Source organism: Rhododendron vialii, chromosome 1a (assembly GCF_030253575.1).
Source record: "Rhododendron vialii isolate Sample 1 chromosome 1a, ASM3025357v1".
Lineage (NCBI taxonomy): Eukaryota > Viridiplantae > Streptophyta > Magnoliopsida > Ericales > Ericaceae > Rhododendron > Rhododendron vialii.
Genome location: NC_080557.1, coordinates 7,158,228 through 7,168,375, shown reverse-complemented (window position 1 = coordinate 7,168,375; position 10,148 = coordinate 7,158,228). Strand labels below are relative to the sequence as shown.

General features: G+C 48.7%; 2 protein-coding genes across 2 annotated transcripts; one reads left to right on the top strand and one right to left on the bottom strand.

The window, feature by feature from the left end:
* Positions 1-1,394: 1,394 nt before the first annotated feature.
* LOC131327197 (uncharacterized) lies at positions 1,395-3,342 on the bottom strand. The gene is made up of 4 exons (XM_058360240.1): positions 3,156-3,342; positions 2,893-3,074; positions 2,444-2,778; positions 1,395-2,307 (listed from the first exon to the last, which is right to left on the bottom strand). The coding sequence occupies exons 1-4, from the start codon at positions 3,340-3,342 to the stop codon at positions 1,395-1,397; spliced, it is 1,617 nt and encodes a 538-aa protein (XP_058216223.1).
* Positions 3,343-6,527: 3,185 nt separating this feature from the next.
* Positions 6,528-9,700, top strand: LOC131327188 (uncharacterized). The gene is made up of 6 exons (XM_058360227.1): positions 6,528-7,196; positions 7,302-7,400; positions 7,501-7,572; positions 8,223-8,846; positions 8,925-9,056; positions 9,145-9,700. The coding sequence occupies exons 1-6, from the start codon at positions 6,528-6,530 to the stop codon at positions 9,487-9,489; spliced, it is 1,941 nt and encodes a 646-aa protein (XP_058216210.1). The 3' UTR covers positions 9,490-9,700.
* Positions 9,701-10,148: the final 448 nt, after the last annotated feature.

Sequence of the window (10,148 nt, the reverse complement as noted above, 5' to 3'; positions counted from 1 at the left end):
GGTTAATCTATCTCTATATTAAGGCCTAAATCTCACTTTCACTGAGGCCTGAATACTCGAATTCATATCTTTGTTAAACCTTGTATTTTCATTCAGGCCGAATCGAAGGAAACCACCCACCATGCTGAATCAATCTTAAAAAAGGAAACCAAAAAGATAAAAGCCGAGACGATTCGTCCCAAAAAATCACAAGGGGAGGAAACACAAGAAGTAGAAATGAAGAAAAGTCCTCCCACTGCCTCCAGTGATACTTCCACTGCTTCCTTAGAGGTAAACGTCATATCTTGACTTTGATTCTTCTGATTCTTTCCTGGCCTTTTCTTGACAAACTTGTTTCCTATCCTCTGATGACCCCAGGCTACCTCGGAAGGCCCTCCAACCAACCCTGAGCATGAAGCATCATCCCGAACTCCTGAGAAAACTAAGGCCTCTCCAATCAATCCTAACCCAACACCCATCCAAAAGGAAGAAATTGTTGATGAAGCAGTTGATAAAGACATGGAAGACTTCTTCAAAATTGCTGCTAGCCGCGTTCAGGTATCCTTTTCAGGCGTTTCTGGAGACGGGTCCAGTTCTACCCAAGTGCCCCCAACAGCTGGAGATATTGCCGAAGCCAAGGAGACATTTAAGGCCTTGATCAAGATGGACATCAAGACAGCTCTACATCCAGGAAGGGTTTCCTCATTCAAGAAGGCTCTCGGCATTTTGGCCCGGGCGCAAGCCTTCAGCGAAGCTGCCGAGACAACCCTGCAATACTTCCACAGAGACTTCCCAGATATGCAAAAGTCATATGACCATGCGTCTTTAGAACTCTCCAAGGTTGACATGAGCCTTACAGAAATTGAGGAACTTCGCCAAGACTTGGGCAAATGTGTAGGTGGATATGAAGTTTTCAAGACCCAAATTGAGGCCCTTGAGGTGCAAAAAGCCAACCTTACCAAAGACATCCAGGCCTAGGAAAATCAGATCCAATTGCTGAAGCAGAAACAAGAAGATGCAGAGAAAAGTATGGTAGCCCTGGTGACCCAACAGTTGAGTTTGGAGGCTCAGCAGAAAGAACTGTTTGCCACGTCCAAGGCTGTCAAGATCAAGCTCCTACCTCTGGTTCCTAATCAATCAGACCTCCAAACCTCAAAAGAAAGGTTAGAGGCCCAACTCAACAATCTTGCTGCCTCATGGGACAATCTTTGATCAAGCCTCTTTAATGAACTGTAGGCCATCCTGGCCTTGTAATAAAGTAAAACTTTTTATGTAGCCCTGAACTCTAATCCCTAGGGCTGTTGGTGTTTGCATGGCCTGACTTTTAGGCCTTTTTGACTGTTAATGTTTCTGGTGGCCTAAACAGATTCAGGCCTTTATGGTGGCCTAAACAGATTCAGGCCTTTTCTTATCTACTATGGTTTTGATGGCAGCTTTTCATTGAAATCTCTCATTTCCCACATCGTAGGATAATGATGTTTTAAAAATTTTCCATTGATAGTATGTTTATGCATTCCACCATCTAAACCCATTAAAAGATAAACATTACCTTCGAACACCTTGCAAATTTGATAAGGCCCTTCCCACGTTGGAGACCACTTTCCATACCTTGGGGTTTGTGCGCCCAAGTGAAGAACTACCTGCCACACCAAATCTCCCTCGGTGAAACTCTTCCTTCTTACTCTTCTATTATAAGCCTTAGCCACGTGACGCTTTTGAACCAGCATATGATCTAGAGCGGCTAACCTTACCTCATCAAGGTCTTCCATCTCCATTAACATAGCCTGGCTATAATCAGCAAGACTTAAACCATTCTGGTAAGCAACTCTGGTCGATCTAACCGTCACCTCCATGGGAAGTACGGGGTCATGGCCATATACCAGCATGTACGGAGTAACATTTATAGCCTCTTTCTTTGAAGTTCTGTAAGCCCATAATGCATCAGAGAGGAGTTCATGCCAAACCCTTGGATTTTCTTCTATCATCTTCTCAATAATCCCAATCAAGGTCTTATTGGTTGATTTAGCTTGACCATTCCCTTGTGCATAATAAGGTGTTGAATGAGAGAGCTGAATATTGAATTGGCTTGCAAAGGCCCGAACTTGTGCCCCAAAGAACACTGAGCCTCTATCCGCCACAAAATGCTCCGGTATACCGAACCTATGGATAATCTTTTCCTTCATAACTTTGATCACATCCTGTTGATCTACAGATCTTAATGGAAAGGCCTCTGCCCACTTTGTAAAATAATCCATAGCTACCAGAATGAACTTGTGTTGCTTCGATGAAGGAGGATGGATCATCACAATTATATCCAAAGCCCAGCCTCTAAAAGGCCAAGGCTTCACCACAGCTTGGTAATCAGTTGCAGGCGTATGATGTACTGGGCCATGAGTTTGACAAAGCTGGCAGCCCTTAGAAAAACGTACAATCCTCTAAGATAGTGGGCCAATAGTAACCATACCTTCTAATCAGCCATCTCATCTTTATACCGGACTGATGTGCTCCACAAATCCCTTCGTGGACTTCTGCCATTACCTTCATGGCCTCGGTATGGCATAAGCACCTCAATAACAAATCATCCTCGAGGCCTTTCTTGTATAACTCATCCCCAAGAAGAACATAACTCAATGCTTTTCTCTTAACCTCCCTACTAGCTCCCATATGAGGCCGTTTTAGGTAAGCAATAATGGGATCCCGCCAATCCTCCTTACCCTCCTCTTCTTCTTCAACTGGAAGGTTTGAGACAAATACCTCTAGGCCTAAACCTCTTCTCCTTACAGAAGGGAGTAGCCTTTTCTGGACCGTAATAATCTTATAAAGAGTATCTGGTGACAGCTTTAGGCCTGTTGAGGCCTAAGCCAAACTGTTCGCTTCCGTATTCATACTCCTTAAGACATGTTTGACAATTACGTTATCAAAGTCTTGAATTAACTGCACTGCTGCCATGTAATAAGGAGCTAACTCCTCACTATAGCATTTAAACGTCCCTGCCAGATGGTTGATTACAAGGTTTGAATCCCCTATAACCCTTACTTCTCTGGCCTCAAGATCTCTTAAGATCTCAAGGCCCATTACCACTGCTTCATATTCAGCTTGATTATTTGTACATGGAAAATCAAATTGAAAAGATAACTCGGTTCTCGGGCCTTGGGGAGATATAATGATAATTCCACAGCCTGAGACCATTTGAGTTTTTGATCCATCAAAGAGAAGAGTCCAAGGAGTAAGTGAGATTTCAAATGCACTCAGTCCTGTATCAGATTCTTCGCCGATATCCACGCAAGGATGATCAGCAAGAAAATCTGCTAAGGCCTGGCCCTTTACGGCCTTTTGAGGGACATATTGAAAACTGAACTCCATTAAAGCTAGAAACCATTTGCCTATTCGGCCTCGCATGATTGGCCGAGAAAGCAGGTACTTAATAAGGTCTGTTTGACTCATAATGTACACCACAATGGGAAGCATGTAGTGCCGCAATTTTATTGTTGCAAAGTACAAAGCCAGACACAACTTTTCAATAGGAGTATACCTCCTTTCACAAGGAGTTAGCAGCCTACTTAAATAATACACAGCTTGCTCTTTCCCTTGTGTGGGCTACCACAGCCCCGGGGGGGATCGGGGCGGCCCGAAAAACACATACTGCTCCGGCTAATCGATTTGAAAAATTTTGAAGAGTCGCCACCCGGATTTGTGGTTCGCCACCCGAGAAACCATTTTTTTTTTATTTGAAAAAAAAATGATTCATTTGAATTGAAAACTAGAGATCATTCGAGAGTTCGAAAGCCGTGTTACAAGGGGGGAAGGGTTTTACGGCACCCCCCTCGCCCGACGCGATGTCGGTCTCTACTAAACGTTTGTGGGATTTTTCAAATGGATTTTGTTTCATTAAACACGTAGCAGGCATCCGCAAGTATGGCAAATAGATGGTGTATGCAGGTGCTTGTGTACAAGGAATGATGGAATGATGATGGATACATGCATGATGGCAAAGTAGTATAAACTGCCACTGGATCAACTCTCGAGCGCTTGAGAGTACACTCAATTGCTTGGGAGTATTGCTGACCAAATCCTGCAGAGTTAGTTAGTCACAAACAGGATGCCAAATAATGGTGTACACTGGTGTATGTGCATGGGAGAGTAATGGTGCGATGAAAGACAGCAAAACAACAGGGAAAGAAACACTCCTCACTGGCTTCACTCTCTAGCGCTCAAGAGAATTCTTGAGCGCTTTGGAGTGTCTGAATCCCCACCTTCACTTTTTGTTAGCACTGACACAACACAATATAAAGACTACAAAATGGAATACCATTACACAGACCACTGGCTCAGCAGAGGACTTGAAAAACAGAGATGGGACCCCAAGTTTTCAAGTCATGTATCCTTGCCATTACACGAACGGGTCTACAATTTTAAAGGAGGAAATGTACACATCCATGCATGCTGAAGCTCGGAAAACACAGAAGACAGGGAAAGTGAAATGCAATGGCATGCATGTACTCCTGAGCGCTTGGGAATGGATTCAAGCGCTTAGGAGTAAGCCGCGTACCAGCCTACTCTCAGATAGAAAATGGCACTACTTCACCATGCAAACACCCTTATATGAGTTTTTAACAAGGGAAGATCTTATTTTTAACTTAGGAAAACTTTATTCTTACTTGAAATTTGTAAGGAATATTTGTGTTTTAGGAAGAATGATCTTCTGTGTCTGCATGCCAAAATAAAACCATTTTGTTTAAGAGTGCATCGCCTCCCAGCCTGCTGTTTAACAGAATGCCATGCATAATTCTGGAAACAGTCCCGAGCGCTCTGAAGTACTCTGGAGCGCTCTGGAGTATTTCCAGTAGGGGGTTTTGGGAAAACATTGTCTGTGGACTCTTTGTTCTTGCTTTTTCACTAAGGTCTCCCAACCATACACCAGTATTAAAGACTGGGACCGGCTGAGAGACCCTCCTCCTCAGAGAGAAAAACAGCCTCTTGATTTGAACCAAAGATAGAAATGTTTCTACCTTTGCTTGACACTTTGCTCCTTGGATGGTTGTGAAAGGTGAATGTGGAGATCAGAAACCAAAAGTACTCTGAGTCTTTTGCCTTTTTCTTTGATGATTTTGAAGAACACCCTTGAGATTGGGAAGGAAGTTTTTGTTTTTTTGAAAATGTTTTCCTTTTGGACAGGAAAGAGATGAGAGAGGGAGTTTTTCTTTTTAGAGAGAGAGAGAGAGCCCCTCCTTTTAGCTGCAAGACATGGTATATATATAGGGGATATAACCCATGGTCTTGAAAAATCAAGTGATTTTTGAATAAAATCTTCAGCTGATCTCTTCTCTGACTGAGGTTGAATGTTGACTCACCTCAGTCGGAGCAATGATGGCTTGCATGGATAGTGGGAATCTTCTACACCCATTGGGCACTGGGAGAGGTCTTGAGCGCTTGGGAGTAGTCTCTAGCGCTGGGGACTTCATTCTCGAGCGCTTGGGAGTGAGCCATCCCAGTTTTTTTGGAAAACAGTTTTTAGCGCTTGGGACTGCTTCTGAGCGCTTGGGATTGATTTTGGCCATTTCTTTCAAGGAGCAACGTCTCAATTGGTACAAGGCTTGTTCTGACCCGTATTCATCATCGGGGAGCCTTAGGGCCACAAATTAAGGATATTTGACAAGTCCAAATTGAAGTGTCTACAGTTGCCCCTCTTTGGACGGCGCTCGACATCTTATTTGGATGCGAGTGTCGCCCAAAGATCGAGACAACCCAATTCGAGCCAAATCAAATCCTCAATTTACGAATCAAATGCAGATAAAAAGCATATAAGCACTCAATGCATGAGGTCGTGTCTCCTCAGACTGCCTACGTACCCCGTTTGTAGGGATCAGACCAGCGTAGTTCTTTGGGGCAAATGCAAACACGTGTGATGCATGCATTTGGAAAGAGATCGACGAATGCCTCGACAATGATAGAGACAAGAACCGGGGCCCATCCGTTACTCTGTTCGGTGGACAAAATGATGAAAGAAGTATCACGCGCTGGGTAAAACTTCTTGCGAGTACATCGACAATTGCAGAATTTAAAAATTTTTATCGACCACTAAGCAGAACCTTTTGGGTAAAATAGGATGATTCAAAATAGATCACGAAACAAAATCCGCCATCGATTGCTCTATCTCGACTCGGATTTAAACAGGACTGAGATTGATTTTGTAAAAATTCTTTAAGGACAATGATCATTAATCAAGGTGCTATGCATGAGCTTACGACAAGCACCGAAAGGAGTCAAGCACTGGTGACTCACTCCCGAGCGCTTGGGAATGGTCTCGAGCGCTCGGGACCGTCGTTGGGGACCATCGATCCTTCATCTTCTTCTTTGATTTGGGGGTTAAAACTCTGGTTCTCGAGCGCTCGAGAACCAGACTGACGGCCGCTCTTACCTTCTCGACTGCTCTCACTCTCTCACTCTCGATCCTCTCTCAATCCTCTCGACTCTCTCAGCTCTCTCACTCTCGATCCTTTCCCTCACAGCTCTCACTCACGACCCTCTCTCTCTCTCTCGATCCTGCAATGGTGAGGGGGAATGAAGACATGGTGGTCGGCGGCGGCGAAGGGGCGGAGCCTGTCGGTCAGAAAATCGAGGTTGGTGCCACAGTGGTGGCAGCCGAGGGGGAAGGTGGCGGTACAGGGGCGGAGCCCAGCGGCGGGGATGCCACAGTTGGTGCCCCGGTGGTGGCGATCGCTGGTGACCAAGGAGTGGCAGCAGCAAGGGGCTCCGGTAGCGGGGACGGGGGTTCGGGTAGGCCTCTCACCCTTACCGTGGAGGAGTTGCTTGTGGCTGCCGAGCGGGCGAGTGACGGGGGACCAGCTGACCTTGGGGGCGAGGAGGTTATCGTTGGGCAGTTCAGCGAGACGCCGATACTGAGGACGGCGACGGTGTTGGAGCCGAGGAGTGGGGATAGCGGGATTGGGTCCTCACGCCTTGTTCCTTTCATGGACAGGGACTTCTTAGAGAGCGTGGAGCCTCGGGGTGTCTTGGACGCGCTCGGTCTCGACTTCGTGGTCGCCACGGTACTGAAGGACGCTAGCACGCCTGAGGACCGGGCTTCGGCGTCGCTTTTGGGGGCTCTGCTGAGTGGAGCGGGCTCGGATTCCCAGGAGGCGGTTGTACCGGAGGCGGAGGAGTTGGGAGGGGATAGGGTGGATGCCGAAGCGGCTGCTGAGGTGCTGGTTACCGCGGTAGACTAGGCGAAAGCCTACCTAGAGGAGCGGCGAGCCTACCTGGCGAGGGAGCAGCCCGAGTTCACTCTGGCTACTTATGCTCCTCGACTGCACTTCTTTGAGCCTGTGGGGAAGACGGCTTACGTCCCCGGCCGCGCCGACTATCCTGAGGAGATGCTCCTCCGGGATCGAGCTTCACACATCTCCTCTAGGTGGACTTCGGTGAGCTTCTGATCACTATCTTTTCTCGAATTTCGCAATTTACTTCGAATTTTATTTCCTGCTTTGAGATCTAATGCTATTTCTTGCTTTGTTGAAATAGCGCACGACGGACGTGTACGGCCACGGGGGCTCAGCCAGCTCACTGGCGCACTTCAGGGCCTTGCCTGAGAGGGTGCGAGCACTGGTGGAGGCAGCAGGGTTTTGACCCTTCGTACAGCTGCTGACGGTGGTGAGGGTGGACCGGGCTGTGCTTACAGCGCTGGCGGAGAGGTGGTGGGACACCACCAACACCTTCCACTTCCAGTTCGGGGAGATGACGGTGACGCCCCTCGACTTTGCGGCGATCACAGGGCTCAGGGTTGACGGAGCCCCGATCCCCTACGACTCGAGCCTGGTGCTGGACGACGCGGCTCAGAGGTGGTTCCTTGGGCGAGTGCCACGCCACAGTTGGAGGGTATTGGCGAGTGTTCGAGGTATGATTTTGAATTGTTGCTTTTGAATTGCTTTCGACTGCTTTTTGACTTGAATTATGCACTTGAGATTGATTCGACCTGAATTATGAAATTTGCAGCTTTGGGCTTACGAGGTTCTTGGGATGTTCCCGCCCGAGAATACTTGTACGGACCCGAACCTCCTTCCACGCGGCTTAGCCTGGGGTAAGGCGTAACGGAGGGCAAAGGAGCGACGAGGAGAGGTGATGACTTTCCGGCGCTGGCTGGATAACCTGACAGGGGTTATGGTACGATCGACATCTCTTGCTTTTCTTCCATCAAACTTTTCATAGAGTAGACTTATGAATGGATCCCAAAATTTGAATTGCAGGTTCACTGGGACCGGTGGGCGGGGATGGGGGCTGACTTCCTCCCGAGGAGCCGGGAGGTGACACGGAGCAGGGTCCTACTGGAGTGCCCTCTGGGCTGGCAGTGGTACCTGGGGGATCGAGTGACTCGACAGTCACTCGGTCTTCCCGCGTTCGTGGTTCCCGGGCTGCTTCATCCACGTGTGCAGAGGACTGAGTCTTATACTCGCGCCGAGCTCGAGCTGTTCACCGTGCCGGACACGGATCTGGAAAGGCACCTGCGACGCTTCTTGGACTATGCTGCTTATGCGGATCGGTACTTGGCGAGGAGCCTCGGGGTGGATGGGGAGTTCGAGAGACGGGTAGCTGGAGTGGGGGCTTGGAGGGACGAGGGCGGAGCGCCAAGCCGTGGTGGTCGCTCTACACGGGGTCGAGGACGAGGTGCTAGAGCCTCCGCTGGTGGGCGAGGTGCAGGCGTTGGAGGTAGGGGAGAGGGGAGTACGAGGGTCCCAAAGACCGGTGAGACTTCAGCATCACCGGAGTTGCCGACGCTGAAGTGGACTATAGGCGTGACGAGTTCGTCGGGCGCACGGGAGGTGATCGACGTGCCACGTCTCCCACAGCCGCCGATGCGGTTTCCTGCTCAGGTATAAACGATATTTTCGTTTGCTTTGTATATTGATCACCCCCTGCTTGTATATTCTGAATCTTGGATTATTCTGTAGGTGCCGCGAGAGTGGGCTGAGCAGGCCGTGATGCTGATGGTGGGGATGCGCCACCTGCTGAAGGATTGCGCTAAGGGGAGGGTCCTTCAGACGAGACGTGCCCCTGTGACTGCTTCTCCTGCTGCCGCCCAGGTATGACATGCACACATATCCCACCTTTCGATTTGAGCAAAGTTACTTTCGAATATGCACAAAATGAGAAAATGTTTGTGATATGCAGGTGCAGCCACGACGTTCAGCTAGGACGCGTCCGCGAGGTACCACGAGCCCTCCCGTTCCTGTCGGCACGCGAGGTCGGGGTGCAAGACGTGTGCCACGGGCTGCTGCAGGTGCGGGACGGTTCGAGGTTTTGCCTCGGGAGGCGTCTCAGCGGAGACCAGCTCGCGTGGAGCCGGAGGAGTCGGAGGAGGAGACAAAGGAGGGGACGGGGGAGTCCTCTGAGTCACGTGTCTTAGGGACGTCGGACTCGAGTACTGCTTCTGGCCCTTCCGATGACGACGGTGACGACGAGCCCGAAAGTTCCGAGTCCGCGGGACCACAACAGAAGAGAATTCGACGGGTCTGAGCCTCGGGTTTTGCTTTGCTAGTTTTACCTTGCACATAGGCCTGCGTGCCATCGTAGTAGTTGATTTCAGGCCTGCGTGCCTCAGTTTTGTTCGGGCCTGCGTGCCCCGGTAGTCAGGATTTGGGCGTGTGTTTGCCCCAGTTTTTGTACCTCCTTCTTCGCTCATTGTAAACATCATGTTCATTTATGAGAATTCACACTTTGTTCTTTCATTCGTTCACACTGCTGTCACAGAATTGTATTTTATGAAATATGTTCGTCTAGCTTTGAAAGAACGTAAAGAGTACACGAATTTCGACCGATATTCTCAATGTGAGGGATAAAACTTGACATCGACACCAAATGACAAACTTTCGAGCGATCGATCATGAAATTTGGACTTAAGGATTTTTGATCGTAACCGAGTGTGCTGCGCGGTTGACAATGAGTGTTGTGACTTGAGGGGACTGGGAGAATCACCCAAAGTGTTTTTGACATTCGACGCTCGCATTTAAAATGATGATTTTGGTAAGACCGAATGATGAAAGCTTGAACTAAGGGTGCTGACACGCCTTTGGGGCGCGTCAAACAGTCATCGAGACCCGTCACGGCTCGAGCGCGTCGCTTGATTCGACCAAACGCCCTAAATACGGACCCCGACATGCTCAAGGAGTGAAAAC

Coding starts and splice junctions, on each gene's coding strand:
- LOC131327188 (XM_058360227.1), top strand. CDS start 6,528: ATGGTGAGGGGGAATGAAGACATGGTGGTCGGCGGCGGCGAAGGGGCG. Junction 8,847..8,924: donor CGATGCGGTTTCCTGCTCAG/GTATAAACGATA, acceptor ATTATTCTGTAG/GTGCCGCGAGAGTGGGCTGA. Junction 9,057..9,144: donor CTTCTCCTGCTGCCGCCCAG/GTATGACATGCA, acceptor TGTGATATGCAG/GTGCAGCCACGACGTTCAGC.
- LOC131327197 (XM_058360240.1), bottom strand. CDS start 3,342: ATGGAGTTCAGTTTTCAATATGTCCCTCAAAAGGCCGTAAAGGGCCAG. Junction 3,075..3,155: donor AACTCAAATGGTCTCAGGCT/GTGGAATTATCA, acceptor CAAATAATCAAG/CTGAATATGAAGCAGTGGTA. Junction 2,308..2,443: donor ATGAGATGGCTGATTAGAAG/GTATGGTTACTA, acceptor TTGGCCTTTTAG/AGGCTGGGCTTTGGATATAA.